Source organism: Stegodyphus dumicola, chromosome X2 (assembly GCF_044657685.1).
Source record: "Stegodyphus dumicola isolate Sdum_Otavi_A_Nest chromosome X2, ASM4465768v1".
NCBI classification, from domain to species: Eukaryota; Metazoa; Arthropoda; class Arachnida; order Araneae; family Eresidae; genus Stegodyphus; species Stegodyphus dumicola.
Window position 1 is genome coordinate 4,862,510 of NC_140781.1, and position 18,454 is coordinate 4,880,963.

Below are 18,454 nucleotides of genomic sequence, written 5' to 3' on the forward strand. Positions count from 1 at the left end.
CAGAAGCCTTTTTTTTTTCCTATGAAGTGCAAGGTGAAGAAAATGTTTTGCCATGCAACTGGTTTGATGAGGCAAAGGAATCATTTAAACAAATAGGATATTTGTTGTTCACAGTGGTGTAATTGGATAAAACAAAATTCTACATTTGCCTAGCAGTACTTCTTGCAATGATTGAGCTAATTCAGAGCACATCTTTGTTTATTTTTATGAACTGAGAAACTGAAACTATAGTTAATTACAGATAAAAAAATAACCATAAAAGTTATAAATTTACTGAAAACAAAAGATATTTTTGGTCGGTTTAAAATGTAAACTATAGAAATCAGCATGTTTTCTTTAAAAATATCTTTCTTGAAATTGTCTTAGATGCTTTTAATTTAGTGCATAGAAGCACGAAATAGTTTCATTTTACTCAAAAGGATTCTTTCTGATTACTTTAATTAAAATATAATCATGCAGAAAGTGAACTCAGATACAAATTTTTAGCTATAATTGACATTCAAAGTGGCTCTAAAACATTTAAATGATGCATAAAACCAAAGACATTGATTGAAAATGATTCTCCGTATAATATAAAAAGTTCAGTCAATAACTAAAAAAATTTCATTTAAAATAAATGCTGAAAATAATATAACGCTTTTAAAGTGCTTATACGAAATCTCTAAACGTAAAGTTAAATATAAAGAATCCTCTTTAAAGTGACCAATCAAAATACCATATCTTTCCAATCTTGCGTGGATGTGATCAAATTGCATAATGATTAAAAACTGTGTTTATTTCTGGCCTCAGAAGCACTAGTCGTCTTAAGGAGATAATTCAACTTATTTCATAAATGTGTGTCTGAGAGGTTTCACTGCAATTATATAGTATTTCTTAAAAAAAAAAAAATCTACGTTGAAATTTTCTGGGTATAATTTTTAATTTGAATCTTCCAATGACTGGACTTCCAATGACTGAAACTTATTACAAACAACTGACAATTTAAGTACCAAAAATTGTACTTGAAACCTTTCATTCATTAAAAATAAAAGTCAGGATTAAATATGTGCAGTTTCTCTCTTTGAAAACTGTCTATTATAAGGACAGTCTGATGAAGCTTTTGTTTTAATTAAAAATTTGCAACGACAAATATTCGCTTCAAATTTATTAGTTAAAAACTTCTGAGGATAAAGAGTCTCCACAAAATAAAATCTCATTCAGAAATATCAATGTAATTTTGGTATAGATTTCTGGCACGCAAAAAAGTAATGATATTTGAAAATTCAGAAACTCCGAGCAAAAGCATGACTTTGTAAAATAAAAGACATCCGCCAGTATTTTTTTCTAAATACTAAAATGTTCCAGTTTTCTTTGAAACGTTCTTAGCTAAGCCGCATTTCTAAGTAGATAGGCTCACCAACGGCCGAGCGATAAAAATCGCTGAACACTGGTAGTTCAAATCCAGGCGGAGCCCACCAGTGGCCGAGCGGTAAACACTGGTAGTTCGGTCCGAGGTTCGAATCCCGCGAACGCTCTGGCTGCATGGGCGTTTTCGTGGTTTTCCCCATGTGTAACGTGTATACGAGACAATTTCCCTTAGAAAGTCCTCCACGAAGGCATCCCTCCCATTAGGCAGATAGCCCTCGAGGCTTTGCCATAATCACACACACACATCAAATCCAGGCGAGCGGGCTGGCTGCATGGGCGTTTGCGTAGTTTCCCTCATGCGTAACATTCATACGAGCATGTTTGCCTTAAAGCCCGTCACGAAGATATTCCTCCTCTTAGGCATATAGCCCAAAAGTGTGCTTTGCCATTATAAAATAAACCAAACCAAACCTAAGTGGTAATTCTACAGCAGTTTAGCAACAGCCATGATAAAATATCTAGTTATCAACATGCAGAATAATCTTTCTACCCTAAACTAATTACTAGTCACTTCCACTTGCTACAAAATGATTAACTATGTCTTAAGAAAGAAAAAATCAACTTTTTTCACATAAAGGAATCAAAAAATTAAATGTGTACTAAAGGTCATAAATAGACCTACATGTGAAAGCTAAGTTCAGTTAAGCATTCCTAAGGCGACCATTTAAGGTTCGAAGTGACTTTCTCTTCTGTGAAGCTGGTCGTCTTAGAAAGATGAGATTAAATGTCAAAGTTTCAAAGCTATACTGGTCACTTATATAGAGGTGTTCATCTTAAGAAAATGATTCTCCGTATAATATAAAAAGTTCAGTCAATAACTAAAAAAATTTCATTTAAAATAAATGCTGAAAATAATATAACGCTTTTAAAGTGCTTATACGAAATCTCTAAACGTAAAGTTAAATATAAAGAATCCTCTTTAAAGTGACCAATCAAAATACCATATCTTTCCAATCTTGCGTGGATGTGATCAAATTGCATAACGATTAAAAACTGTGTTTATTTCTGGCCTCAGAAGCACTAGTCGTCTTAAGGAGATAATTCAACTTATTTCATAAATGTGTGTCTGAGAGGTTTCACTGCAATTATATAGTATTTCTTAAAAAAAAAAAAAATCTACGTTGAAATTTTCTGGGTATAATTTTTAATTTGAATCTTCCAATGACTGGAAGTACCTGTTTTGACTGACCGTAAAAATAACTAGTTTCCGTTATTCCTCCTGCTAAACTGGCACCAGTGCCCGAGCGGTAAAGTTGCTGAAAACTGGTATTTCGACACGATGGACGAGCTGCTGCATGAGATTCTCGGGATTTCCCTAATGTATAACATGTATATGATCCAGTTCCTTAGAAAGTACTCCAAGAAGGGCTTCCTTCTATTAAGCAGATAGTCCTAGTGTGCCAGCTGACTTTTACCATAACTAAGAAATTGGCATCCAAATAATTGATGGCACACTGCACATTAAAATGTTAACGGCACTTTAAGAATAAACGGAAGCAAAACATATAATTTTCACTAAAAGAATATCAGATTAACAAACGAGAAATAAAATAATTTCACAATTAACTAAGCAATTTTTCCAAATATTTTTGGGCTTCCTTTTTCTAAATATTTTTGGGCTGTATTTTTCATGAAACATTATGAGTAAAACTTTATAAAAAAAGATTAATTTATTTGTTAATGACCTTTGTTAGTTAATTATGTAAATTTAAAATTCTATTAAGTGCTATAAGTTACATTCATTTTCAATTTTTAAATGCTTAAGTTTCATTCTTCCTTTTCACCAAAAATTTATTAGGTAATTCTAAAATATGAAATATAAAAGTAAAAATATCCCTCTTTCTTTCTTGCGCTCCCAAATCATTTTGCGAAAATGCATTTGCAGCTTTTAAAACCTGAAAAAGTCATGCGATCATTTGTAGGTAGTGTTTTTTAACCGCGATATATTCGACGACGATGTTTTTAAACTGCGAAGCTTTTGAACCGCTTTATTTTCGATGACGATATTTTATACCTCGATGTTTTAGAACTGCGATGCTTCTCTTTGCTTTCTTTTCTCTCACGATGACGTTTTCGCCTTGCGTTGTTTTCTCCGAGACGTTTTTGTCCACGATGTTCTCGGCGGACACCACGGAATTATATTCTTTACCTCTTTCTGCTCAGAGCAGCCGCAAAGGAGAAATGCAAATTTTCAAACTATTGTATTCACTGCTTTAATGTTCTAGTAATAAACTATTTTAAATAACAAAAAAAAAAAAATAACCCTTTTCCCATCAACATGAAATTATAGTATATATTTCGGGCAGCATTATGGATAAACAAATCACCAATTTATTTCCTCTTTATTTTTAAATTAGAAAAGTAATGTTAAATTAAAAATGATTTATAAAAAATAATAGAAATAAATTAAAGTAAAAATTAATATTTTTTCATTTAATTTTTCAGACCGAAAAACTGGCTACTTTTTGACATAAAATTCTATTTTTTATTCGCGAAACATAACATTGGGTCATTTTATACCCATATAGAGTTCATACAAGTGGTCAAAATTTCTCGAATTTCTAACCAGTGGTTTCAATGAAGGAAAAGTATAACAAGCAGGAAAAGAACAGTTTCGAAAAATCATAACTTTTAAAGATATATTTACCTTCAAATCCTGTAAATGCACATTAATTTCTTAATATTAATAAATAAAGTATACGGATATATTTAAAGTGTAAAATTTGTAAGCATGCATAATTATATATTTCAGAAGCAAATCATCAAAATTTTAATTGAGATATAATAAAACAGGAGGTGTTGGAATTTTCCTATAGTTTCAAATTTTATTATAGCTCTAAAATTTTGAATAACTGATCATTTTATACAGATATACTATTCACACAAATAAGCAAATTTCTGGAAATTCAAATCAGTCTGTTCAGAGAAACCGTTCCCCAAACTGTAAAATCACATTTTTATGAAGTCTGAAATGGAATTACTTCGAAATCTTGTAAGGTGATTATTTTCTTAAACTTAATAAAATATATGGATAAATATGCTAATAAATTAAACTTTCTGTCATGTGTAATTGTATATTTGATTAAAACTGTGTACAAGATCTTTATTTATATATAGTTCATGCGATTAACTATGAGGTTTTAAAATTTTCATTTCACGTTAAAAATTCTATATTTTCTTAGTTAAATTTTAAACAGCAATAATGCTAAATTATAAGATATTTTAACATAAAAAGGAAACATTAAAAAATTAAGAGTTTAGCGCTAAATTAAAAATCTTCTCTGCTAAACAGTAAAATTAAGAACTATATCACGGCACAATATTGCTTATAAGAAAACACTAAAATAAAACCTTCAGGCGGTTATAGTTTGCTGAAATGCAAGTAGAAAAAAAAATCTGAAATGTTTCCGATTTTAAATTACGTCCAAATGGGCGTTTTTTAATATTTTATATGTTACCTTTATTTATTAAATATCATGCTCTTCGCACTTAAGCCATAAAATTCAGTTCAAGAGCAATATCGCAAAATAATTTTAAGTTGAGCATATCTTTAGAATTTCCGATACACAGTCTCACGCCCTGGAGATAAAAATGTTTTTTCTGTACAACGTTGCCATTACTCCTTTTGAAATCCTTGAGTTTGTTAATCTGAAATTCGTTAAAGTTTTACAAAATATGAAATCGATAATAAAACAAATTCCAAATTTCAAATTTGGGCTTCCAGATGCCCATATTCAAAGTAGAATTACGTCATTCAAAATTTGATGGCTCTAGGTACCGTTGTTTTATCACAATGCGAGAAACATACATACATTTATGCAGAATCTTCATTATTTAATTTCTTCAAATATGATACAGGGCGATAATATTTGGTGACAACAGTTTGAAAAGTGATACAGCTTTTTAAAGATTTCAACGCAAAATGCCAAAACGAAAACAATAGTCCCTCAGGGACAAAGCCCCTTTGGATTAAAAAAAAAGTGGAAAAAGTCAATAATGTTGGATCGGTTAACAACTTTTATTTTGGGATATTTTCTCAGATGACTTTTAGATTCCAAAATTTGATGTACCCATGTGTTTTGAACAAGATTTGTACATGAACATCCTCATTGAATGCAATCAATTTTTCTCGCATCATGGTGCTAAGGTCAGATATAATGCAATTCAGCAATTCTATCAAGCATGCTCGCACATTCAAATATACAATGTCTTGGAAACGAATAACAAAATCTTTTTTTTTTTTTTAATTCTGCTAGTGGCTTAAATATGACAGTTTATTTTCTGATGGAATACAATGCTTTTCAATGATTATTAATTAAGTTAACAAAATAATGGTCTTTTTTCGATTAAATATCGATATAATTTAGTCAAGTTTAGAGCGAAACTGGAAGGTAATCATGGTAATCATTCTTTTGGTGCATTACATTTTAGTAGAATGTTCTTATTTTCACAGACTTCACGTGAAAAATTTTAACAGTTGTTAGTTGTAACTCTCGATCATTTAATTAACAAGATATTAATTTTAATACATTTCTGTGTTTAAAAGATTCTGTGTTTAAAGATGCTGTTTAAGGCATCTCAGATGTTTTCCATGTATGTGATATTTGTAATCATGTTGTGAATTTCATGCATCTCTTCATCACAGTGATTACCAACATTCATCAATGTATTATCTTACTCGGCTTTATAATTTTTGATCTAATTCACTTTCATTTTATATTGGTAATTTTATAATGTTGGTAATTTTTCATCACTGTATTATTTTAAGTGATTTTATAATTCGTAACTATTATTAAATGAAATGATATAGTTCGACCATACGTTTGACGCAAGATAACCTTTGAGGTTATGAGTCAAAACCTCCACCAGCCAAATTTCTGGCTCTTTAAATGAAAAATGCATAGAACTAATTTTTGCCATAACTTTGTTTCTAGAGCAAATTTTTACATAGAGTTTGTTTTAAATACTTATAAGAGGCACATTTTAATACAAAAGCATAAAATGTTCAACGTTTTGGTCTGTTGAAAGGTATCTGACCCTTCGTACAGTTTATAATGTAAGTCATTCTTGTCATATTTTTTTACTAATTGTTTTTCACCCAATCGTCTAAAATTCGACAATTTCTTTTTCCTATTCGAATGGCAAAGCTAAGAAGTTATAGAGGAAAAATTAAGTGTTCTGAAACTTAATGGAACATTTGAAATTTGAATTCTGATAAAAGTTAATCAACGTTTTACTTTTTAAAAGAAAATTTATCTTTAAAAAGAACTATTGCTGAATTAAAAGTAGACAAACTTTTCAGCAAAGTAAAAAGAGCCTTGCAATGTAAACTTAAAACCTCAGGCATGCACTGCGCGAACAAAGAATCATTGTGAAAAAAACTGGCTCCAGCGATTTGATTGAGAGGTGACCAGAACGTACTTTAAATAAACAAACGGCGTTAACGCAACTTACTGTTATTGAATGCATCTATTCCTAAGCACCAGAACCACTTAACTTCGAAACTGATCGAGTCGATTCCACTTTTATCATTACTCTCATTAACCAGCTTTAAGTGTACGAGTAAATGTGTTTAATATAGATGATCATACAGTAGGCACTTTTCTTACGTTTAAGGAAATTGCTTGTTAGGGTTATTTCATATTATTTTTAGATTGTTCTGTTTATGTACAGAAAACGTTCTTTATATCCATTTGGCATAGGTTTCTGCGTCACATTTTCATTCATTAGATTGTTTCTACGTGTCATTTGATATTCACAGATCATTTTTAGAAAAATAACTGAAGTATTCAGACAGACTGATAGTCATCACACAAAATTTAAGGGAAGATAGATTATTTATTGTGAAATAATTTCCATTCCCGATATTTCTACTTTACCCTCTCGATAGCAAACAACAGTGAGTCATTAAGAAGAATTTGTACCTTGGGTGTGAATTTAAATAGCCCTGAAAACTACTCAAAAAAAAATCCAAAGAGAGATATTTGGCCTGCCTATTATACCAAAACACATATTTTAACGCTATTTAACATTTCCGCCACTAAACCGCAAGTATGAGTTCCCCGTTTTGAACAATCATAAATAACGCTTCTGTAGTAGTCAGTTATCTCGGAGAGATCGAAGTATCCATTTACTATTGGACCCACCAGCGGCCGAGCGGTAAAAGTCCCTGAACAAAAAAGTGTAGTGGTTCTGCACGCTGGGCCGGTATTCCAGAGGTTCGTGGTTCGAATCTCGGCGAAGGCGTTGGCTAATTTTTCAATCTCTCTTCCTTCCAAAAATGTCCTAATGTCTCTACAGTGTTTGATCTTAGCGAGAGAGTTAGTATGTATTCTGTCTGCACGCGTCCGCCTTTTTAATATAGCTCTCTCGTAAGCTATTATTATGCTCGGCCGTACTTAAGCCCTTGATAGCTTCGCATTCAATTTGCGTTAAGGGGCCAACTCGGTTAGAAGCTTGATAGCTTCGGCTATATCTCTTTAGTTTAGATTAGTTTTAGTTTACTTCTTAGCCTCTTAAGTTCAAGCTCGAGTGTTGGCTTTTATTGTACACTCCAAGACGGAGTTCTGTTAAATCTTATCTGAATAATAAAGGGTTAATTACCCTTCCATCTTGTTGTTTCTTCTCACACGAACTCAAGCGATTATTCGCTTATCAGTTCTTAAGATTCTTCGCTTGCAACTTAGCATTTACAAAGTGAGGAACTCTACAGCGTAATTGAAATTCAGAAAAAGAATTGTAACCAGACTTGCAGTAGAATCCTTCGGCGGTTGTGCCGCCGCTGTCTTATCTAGCGGAAGCCGTTGCTAGATTAAGAGTAAATTCCAGATAATCGGCACGGTATGGTAAATGTAAACTTTAGTAAAGTCGAGGTTGTCTGACTCATTTGTTATGTGTAGTTTCGAGAAGGAACCCTAGTGCCGTAGCCTTTTAAATTGTTGTATTTTCCATTCAAGGAGACCGAAGTTTTTGAGTTGTGTCTCTTTAAGTTAATTTACAAGTTGTGACCAAACAAAGTCAAGTTAATTATTTTCCATTTTGTATATCTCTTGTTTCCAAAATCAGGTTAAGTGAAGGTCGATAATTCACCATCACAATAAAGGATGAGGGCTTGGCAGATTTGAAACCAGTTCTGTAAGTTTTACAATATTTTTTAATGATTCAATTATTTTGGTCATATTAATCATATTCATATTAGTAAGTTGCTATCGGTAGCTGATATAATTGATGCATAGTTCATTAATAACGATATTAGGTACTTGCACTTTGCTTTCCTTATACACTGCTAATAAAATCAGCTCCTAAACGAAAACGATGCTTATCTGTTATAACCGTTCTAGTGGAGTTTCTGCAAAGTGAAAATATTATCATGGGCTGATCAACGAGAGTACACGATAATCTACTATTGGGCATTTACTTGACGCATTAGAGCGATGAATTACAGCTCTTAAGTTCCCTTCCATCAGATCCTCTTCTAAAATCCTTCATAACCTTCGTATAGCTTTTCCTAAAATGCGCAACGCATTGTCGTCACATCTCCTTGAAAGCATTCTTCCTAATGTGAGAACAGGCTATAAATCCTGATTTCAGTAAGGGATATTCATAGCTTTTATAAACCCCCTATTTCTTTATTTTTCTTCTGTTCTGCGGGTATTTTTCTGCATGTGACGAAGATTTATTTGATGTATATTGATTATTTTATTTTAGCGACACTGTATATTACACTTGTACATTATTTTATTTTATTATAAACTTTAAAGAATGGCAATGTATTCAACTATTTTGATTTTATAATTTCACATTTGCGTTTTAGTATAAGACGTAACTGCATTTGCCTTTTCATTTATTGTTTTTGTTATAAAACTGGGCATAGTCACGCCATTTTATCCATTCTTTTTACTAGGAAACTCTACCTAATCATGTGCATATTCATGAGATAAACTGTTCCTGTTAATTTGTTCGCTTTTAAAACGCAGGTATAACGACCAATGTTGTTCATATATTTAATGTAGTTCTGACGAGAGGGATAATCAGTCTTCTGGTTTATGTTTACCTCGCATTATTGCACATAAAATGTCCTAGCTTGATTGTATTTTAATGTTTTGCTGCCTGGCAGTGTATCTTTCTCTGCAAATGGTCTTGTGATGCGTAACAACCTTCAAAATTTATGAATGAGTAAATGGTGTTGTCACCATTATTTTCTAATGGAACACTTCTACATTTACGAACCCTAAGTATTTTCATAATAATAATATGTTTTCGTTAATGCTACAAGCTAATACATCACGCATTTTGATAATACAAAATCAAATTATAGGTTTTCCTACCTTTATCTAACGGCTTAAAATGTTTAAAATATGTCAAGACGACGAGTTATCATTGATCACTAATTAAAATATAACACATATTGTCACGAATTTTCTGTACACGTAAATAAGTTCGGTGAAAATATATGTAAATTGTAGTATCTCTTGTATAATGTAACACGAAAAGCCCCCGAAGGCGAAGCATCCCGCGAAAAATAGGGTTACAGGGGTAAGTCCATCTAACATTGAGTAAATGGCTGCTAAGCTGCTGATGTTTTTGGCAACTGATTTTTGTCGCCAAATTTGATGAGAAATAGAAAAACGTCCCTAAACTTGGCGATCATTTGGCGACATTTTTGTCTCATCCCTGCGTAGCTGTAATTTTATCGGGCCCTATGTAACTGCAGCTGTGTATGCCTTCCACTAATTTCGATAAATCGAAGGTTCTAGAAATTCCTCTGCGGACAGAGGAAAACTATATAAAACCGGAGCGGCATAAATTTTTCAGTTGAGTTCAGAGCTTTGGGAGACCTCCGTATGAGCTTCACTTTTAGATGCAGTTTGCATCGCGTTGGGTTCAATATTCTTAGTAATTTGATATGGTAAATACTGATTTTTCCCTATCATACTGAGAAGAGTACCAGGACTTTTGTGTGAAAAGTTCTAAAATTGTAAAGTGAAATTAAGGTCCTTTTTTTGAAAAATAAATTTTATCAGGCTATCATCAGATCTGTGTGCATTCAAACCATTACGAACCCATACGCATGCAATAGTTTTGCGTGTCAGAAGTGGGACTGAATGCCGGTGACAATAGCGACGGGTTGCAACTAAGATATCCCAAGAAAAGATGAAAGCAGGCCAAGAAAGATTGAAGAAGCCATCAAGTCCGTTAAAAAACTGGAAGCAGGCCAAGAAAAGATGGAAGGGACCATCGAGTCCGTGAAAGAAGAAATGAAAGCGGGTCAAAAAAAGATTGAAGTAATCAAGAGGAAATGAAAAGAGAATTTACTGCCGTAATGGAAAATAAATTCGAAGCTATTGAAGTCAGAGTAGACACAGTTGAAAATAAAATTGCAGAAATCGAAAAAGGAGTTTCTGTTATCGAACAACAAATCGAAGAACTGCAGTTTTACGATACTGTTTCTGCTGTCGAACAACAAATCGATGACAGAGTTTCTTCTGTCGCCAAAGAAGATGACTGCTTGAAGAAATTCATAGTGACAGCTAGAAATAAGTCTAATGTCTTTAAATTCCTACATATGTCTTCTCGACCTTTTCTAAAGCTATCCACGCACGATGAAAAGACCGCCGGGTAAGAGGAACAGACACAGTTCTCTATGGTAGCGGGCTCAAATGAGTAGGATTAACCAGAGGCTAGACTTCGAAGCTGTACCCGGTGCGTTGGAGTTTGCTTTGGCAAGAAGTGCTTAAAAGACTATAGCAGACTTCAGTTAAAATCTTGCAAAACAGACCCACAAAAACTATCCAGGAGCTCGCCAACGATCTTGAAAGGCTATCTTATCTCGCCTTTTCGGACTGCTCAACCAAGACAAGGGAAATCCTGTCTCTGCAGTACTTCGTCGATGGCATCCGTGATACTGAGATACAGAAAGCCCTGCTAATGGCGGATGTCAAGTATGCTAATGGCGGATATCAGCGCTTTAGTACACGCCATAAAATTCAAGGCAGCCTAACAAGCAACCCGTAGAAACCGCCCTACAGTCAAAGCTGCCTCGTGCCCGGGAACCAGTGGATTAAGTGACTGCTTGCCAAAATGATTTAACCAAGCACGTTACTGCCTTGGGGCGTAATATGAACGGCAACAAATCCATCCTAAAGCGCTGAAACTGCGGTGGGGAAAACCACATACGAAGCAACTACAGAAACGCCTAAGAAATGGGAGCTAAGACAACTTCCAGCAAGAAGGAGGGGAACTAATTAGTGGCCATCTCGCAGGGCAGAGGTTGACAAATATTGAGAAGCCCCATTTTAAAGGCTATGAGTGGCGGCAGTCATGGACTTTCCATCATGGGGCATATAAATGGAGTTCCTTGCAGTATGACCATCCATACAGGAACAAATATTACCCGAAACGATCTGGCTTATCTAGTGAAAGGTAAAGTCTACCGGATGCCGTTCTGCTTCTCCAGACTGTGTCCGGTGATAAAGTCAACATCAATGGAACATTAAACATTAATATCCCATTTTGGAGTACCGCCTACCATTACCCGCCATGTTGCAGATATTATAGACCCTTACATACTTGGATTAGAATTTGTAAGGAAATACAATTTTTCCTTGGGTTTTAAAAATAATAAATTGCATTCAGCATCTGAGGATATAACCCTATTCGGAATCAAAGGTAAAGGAGTAAAATCCGTCACTCAAACAATAGCTCAAGACGATATGACAGAACCAGCAAGAGTAGAAATTTTTACTACCTGGATACATAGCTGAAAACAAATTTCCGTACGTCGTAATGGAACATTATAAGAACTGTAACAGCCCGAGAGAAGTAGGAGCTTCGGTGCTCGTTGACCTATCGCGGACTGTCATCCCGATGAAAGTTGTCAACCCAAGCGCTAAGGAGAAGACAGAAAAGGCTGCAGAATGTTCTCCAATGATTTGCGTTAAACGAAATAAGAGTCCTCCAATCGCTGTGTCTTCGCAGAGTCTGATGTCGGAGTTACTGCAGAATGTTAAACTAAACAATAAAGAGAGGAGTGGTGCAGAATGTGACATTCAAGAATTTCAAGACTTTTTTCCCACACATCTTCTGACATAAGTCCAACCAGTTTAACACAGCATAAAATTGATATGGGGGATCATCAGCCAATCAGGCAACATCAAAAACGTCTACCAATTGCTAAACAGGAAGACGTAGGGAAACATCTAAAGGAACATACACAAAAGTTGTGATGTTGCGTGGCCCCAACTTGTCCGCAACAGTAGTGACTGCTATAAACTGGAAATTACACGAACTCGTAAGAAGGGTTTAATCCCTTTTTTAATTCACTTTAGAAATAACAGTTGCGTTCACTTGACGCTCACAAACTACGCCGACCCGGCGGTGTAACAAAAATAGAAAAGCACAACTAAAAATAAATAACAGGATGAATAAATAACGAAGTCACTACCTACGAGGCTCTATAAACGTGACTAGCTTAACCGCGTTCTAAGATACAGCTGAGATTCAGCAAACTTTCTTATTAAGAAGTTGAAAGATTCAACTAACTGTCGAAATAGGCACACAGGCCGAAACGCGCGGTTCTTAAACTTTCTACCAAGCAACCTTCACGCTCGTGATTCAAGAAGCACACTTACAAATCTCGTTTCCCTTCTATTTAACTCAAATTACTTCTGCTAAAAATTTGAATATTCTGCGCGTTCTACTAAAATTTACATACTCTGGCATTGGCAATTCCAGGGGAAAGTAAAGGCTTGACAGGAAAGATAGCTTAAAATAAATGTTAGTTAAAATAAATATAAACCCTACAAAGTGGCGTTAGCCTTCAGCAAGTCTTTGGACCTTTCCCATCGTCCCAGTCAGAAAGAAAATGGCTCAGCTATATTTTGCGTTGACTGTCTCGATTACACGACGTCACGAAGAAAGACAACGATCTTCTTAGAATTGACGAAATTCTGGTCGCTGTTTCTAGAAATGTTTTCCGACGCTTGATTTAAAGACTAGATATTGGTAGGTAACAATACTCTTGATGACCGAGAAAAGACAGCATTTACCACTGGACAAGGACTACTACTCGACAGTTCCAGATGATACCGTTTGGATTATGCAGTGCGCCAGCAACATTCAAAAGCCTCATCTGTACGAGTACTGTACGTACGGAACAGCTGTACAAGTACTTTTGTGTAAAATACTTCAGAAATCTCAAGTGTTCGTTTTTTTTTTTTTTTTTTTTTTTTTTTTTAAATCATTGGTTCTGTGTGCATTCGATCCAATAAAAATTCTTACACATAGCAATATCTAAATAGCCAGACTACATGATAATAAATAGCTTTATTATCATGACTTGTGGATTACATAAACTTAACAAAAATACTCCTAGTAGCTCAGAGGTGTACTTAGACAAATTTCTAAAACAGCATGTCAAACTTATTTGACATCAGCGTCACTCTTCTACCCATGATTGTTAGTTTGCAACTACTATAATTTCGTAAATTACAACTTGAGTCTTAAAATCATTGTTGAAGTCTGAATTGGAGCAAGAGAGAGGAGAGCGATAACTCATTTCATTGCAAGTCAAATCTCACAAATATGAGCTACAGTTAATGCGCTACCTTTTATAGCTCTCCTTAAATTAGTAGTCGAGTTAGATAATTTAGAAGTTTTTTAAAATACGTAAGTATAAAATTAGAGAATAAAAGGATAGATTAAAAATTAAAAATAATTGGGTAGGAACTTAGTTACTTTTATAGCTTCTAATTAATAAAATTATCTAAAATATCTTTCAGATATATTTATGTGTATTTCCGTTATGCTTCGAAGGACTATTAGACCTGCTGAAAACCTTTAAACTCCCTTAATTTTGTTTTTAATAAAAAATAATAATATTGTTTCATAAAAATATTTCAATACGATAAAGGAAAAACATTTTATAGATGAAAATTCATAGGACTAAAATTAATTGTTATAATTCCATAAAAATATTAAAAACATCGATAAGGATATTTTTCAATAGTTTCCAATAGTTTTAAAGAAGCAGAAATTTATATGCATTTATCAAAAACCACCAGATTTTATGCTGAGCAGGAAATCATTTTACGTTATAAAAAAGATTTCATTAAGCTAAGAAAATAAAAAAAAATATGGAAGCGAAACTCACGGTAACAATAATTTGAGTTCCATAAAAATATGAATATAATTGGAAAGAATATTCGCCGACCGTCTCGGTTTAGACCAGAAATTCATGTGAAACCAACACAGATCTCTCCCTATTTAATACATGTGAAATCTGATTCCTTATGTCGCACATTATTAGTTTCATTTATGCCTTATTTTAAAGGAATATTTTCTTTTTACAATTCATAGGAAAGTGCAGCGGAAAGTCCGGACGAGCGTATAAGTTTCAATTCTGCTGTGTCCAAAAGCACGGCAATTATTCGCAACTGGATGAGCTCCAACGACAACAAAGACGACTCGGCTCTCGATGATTGCGTCGCCCCCATGTATCGCACAGCGAAGAATATGAGCAAAGCTATCAAGGTAAATTTCCTTAGATAAATCCTTACAAACGAAAGAAGGTTGAAGACCTTTTTCTTCTATATTATTAGTTCCGTATTTCAATGTGAACGCCAAAGAAATATTTATTTCAGGAACAAAAAAGGAAGCTTTTCCACTCTCTGGTTTACGAAAACGAACTGCATCTGAAGAAGTTGTACATCCAAAACTGCAAGCGTTTACCTGCTTATGGATGCCGGGTATATCAAGTCAAAGAGAGAACTAAAAAAAAGGTCTGTATTAAAATGAAACGTATGTGTGACAAGCTTTGGGCATCGATCATATTTTCTAATTTTAGTTAAGAAGGTGTTTGAATTTCAATAGTTTTTACGTAAAATATTTTATAAATGATAAATTTAAACAATAAAGTATGATTTTGTGCGAAGATAGGTAGATATGCTGCCTCAAGATTTGAGAAATTTGTATTCTTAGAAATACGTAGATAGATAACATCTTGCTTTTCAGTTCTGTTATAAAAGTTATTTGTTATTATCTCTCTAAATATTTTATTATTCTACCTACTACCAAGATACTAAGCCGTTACGTCATTAAAATCTTACTATGTATCTTTCAAAAGAGTTTGCATAGTTATGGATTCCAGTTTCACGTTCTGAATTTTTGCTAGCAAAATTACCAATTCTATTTAAGAAAAAAATATATCTTTAGAGAAAAAGAGAATGTACATTTAAAAAAAAAATTCTGTTTATCTATTTAGATGAAGTTAAATTGTTTGCTATTGTTAATCACTTATGAGATCTTTCTGTCTTTAATTGCAGTTCGAAAGAATTAGTTTGATGAAATAGATTTTGATTATTATGCTATAAACATATTTATTTAACTATAGCGTTTCTACGAAATACTTTATAGAAATAATATTAAATATGTTTGTGATAATAGATCATCATTCTTATTCATTATAAGTATTTTATTAATTAATAACTTTGTTTAGCTTCACTTATATATTTACATATATATCTTTGATATGTTAGGTTAAAAGCTACAATCACGTATACAGGCTAGTTAATTATTAAAAGTCTTGATTGAAATAAAACTTTTCTTTGCAAATCATGCATTGTATAGTGTAATGAAAACAGAGAATATTTTCTAACCTAGGAAAAGTTGTCAATATATTTACTTATACAGCAGAAATGTAATTTTCATTTCTGCATTTTAATAATAAATAATAGACAGAAAATTACATAGACTTCTTTAATTCTATATGTGCAGTACGGTTGAAAGTTAAAAGATGCTGAAATCCAGTAATTATGTAAGATTTTCTGCAACCGTCTTCTTTTTTTTAAACTTTTTTTACTAGTTGTTTTCTAAAGTTCAGTTGAAAACAAGATTCCTGCAAACTACGTATCTGTACGATAAAGAGAAAATGTGTAATTACACCTATGTGTTTTTAACTGATTGCGACGACGCACACAAGTGTATCAGCCGAAATGAAGATATGCTCTTGGGGGAATTTTTAAGGAAAATTGGCGTTACACATTAGAAAAATCACGAAAATGCCCATGCAGTCAGCTAGTTCACTGGGATTCGAACCCTCAGCGACTTTACTGCTGGCTGCCTTTAGTGGGCCTGATTACACCTATTATCCCTTAAAAATATTCTTGGTATTCGCAGAAATAGAAGTCTGTTTCGATCGACAATACATTTTGAACGTAATATAAAACTCTTCTTTCAAAAAAAAATTTATTTGCAATAATATTTCTATTCATTTTATTGAATTTATTCATTTCATTTTATTCTTCGTAGCATAGCCTGAACAACTAAATTTAACTAAATTTTAATCAACCTTTAAGTATCTATACTACTAACTTCAAAACGCCAACAAATATTAATTCCTACCGCTTCCTAAATTTTCATATTTATAATTTAGGGTTCCCCCCGGCTGATCTGATGAAAATAAATTGCATTTATTCTTAGACATGCAAATTACTGTCTCAGCCTTTGGTTGGCAATTAACTTGAAAGCTTAATAAGCTCTCACGTGTGATCTCCAAGGCACTTTCAATTACGCAAATAAATTAGATTACTTATTCTTTTTTGTTATGCATTTGTAAAGATGGTGAGGCAATCTTGACTCTTTATTAAAGCTCCAATCGATTAATACTTTTGCAGATGAAAAAGATTAGTTAAGACAGAGAATGCTATAAATTATCCTTAATGAAATAACGGGTATCACCAACTTGCTTCTAAAAGTGTAAAATCTCTGTGATCGAAATTTCGCAACTTCAAAGCTGCAAGCAAATAAGATAAATTACTCAGAGATCAAAGGCTAAAATCGATTAGAACTGTAATTCTATCTAAACTAAACTACAAACTAATTCCCGGCTGCTTAGAGATATTTATATCACTACCGAAAGTTCATTTAGACAATATTACTACGACATGATAAAATTATAAGCATATCAAGGTATAATATGCGCCTACTAATTAAAACATAACCAAAAATGTATAAAAATTTAACACAAAATTAAAGAAAACCACGAAGTTAGTCATAAATAAATAAATATTGTTATGAATTTGCACATAGATGATTTTAGTGCAATTACATTTGAAATTATTGTATTTTTATATGTAACGTTATGCAAAAAAAAAGAATTTAAGACACAAGCCATGCCGGGAAAAAGAGAATACAGGGGAAAGTCCATTTAACATTGAATAAATGGGTAGACTTTATCTTTGGAATGTAAACTTAATATTATTAAAGACTTCAATACAAAAATAAAAACTTGTGAATTAGTAAAGAAGTTTAATGTACCAGATTCGACGGTAAGAAGGGTTATAAAAGGCAAAAAAGAAATTATCAGTGCTGTGAAAAGTGCTCAATCTTTAAATTCAACCATCGTTCGCAAACATCACGATATTATCGCTGAAACGGAAACTATGCTAAAAATTATTGTATGATGTAGCTGCATTTACGAACTATAGGAACAGTCCTATTGATGACAACGATAGTGACATTTAGTAATTTAATGACGAACATACGCGAACATAATTAAATTGAAGATAACACATAAAATAAAAATAAGGAAAAAAAAGTCAGTCTATGGCATCATGAAAACGGTATAACATCATATTAAGAATTTCGAGTCCTTCGCTTTCAAACATCATCGTTGTTTCTGTCTAGCGTCTCGTCTGCAAGAGGTGGTCACGTGATCTTGGTGAGCACGTTGCCATTCTTAGATATAAAAGAAAGCTTATAACCACATTACTTTGTGATAATCAAGTAAGTATGAAAAATTTTCCTGTTGTTTAGAACACGGTATGCTTCTCAAGCTAAGCTGATATTTGAGTCATTGAAAGAGGATGCTAGAGAGACGGCTAAAGATGAAAAGTTTAAATCTAGTAACGGTTGGTTCAGCTGATTTAAAAGTCGCTCTAGTTGGCATAGCATTGCACAAAATGGGGAGGCTGCAAGTGCTGATAAAAAACTGCTTCTTACTATCCACAGAAATTAAAAGCTATGATAGATGATGGCCATTATAACCAAA

At 33.2% G+C, this 18,454-nt stretch overlaps 1 protein-coding gene across 4 annotated transcripts in view; it reads left to right on the forward strand.

Annotated features, from left to right (window-relative positions):
- LOC118198674 (1-phosphatidylinositol 4,5-bisphosphate phosphodiesterase epsilon-1-like) overlaps positions 1 to 18,454 on the forward strand; it is a 482,557-nt gene that overhangs the window by 321,081 nt on the left and 143,022 nt on the right. For all 4 annotated transcript variants that reach the window (XM_085809195.1, XM_085809194.1, XM_085809193.1 and 1 more), the window contains 2 exons: positions 14,764 to 14,937; positions 15,048 to 15,185. In XM_085809195.1, the coding sequence (XP_085665321.1) occupies positions 14,764 to 14,937; positions 15,048 to 15,185 (312 nt within the window). The remainder of the gene's footprint in view (positions 1 to 14,763; positions 14,938 to 15,047; positions 15,186 to 18,454) is intronic.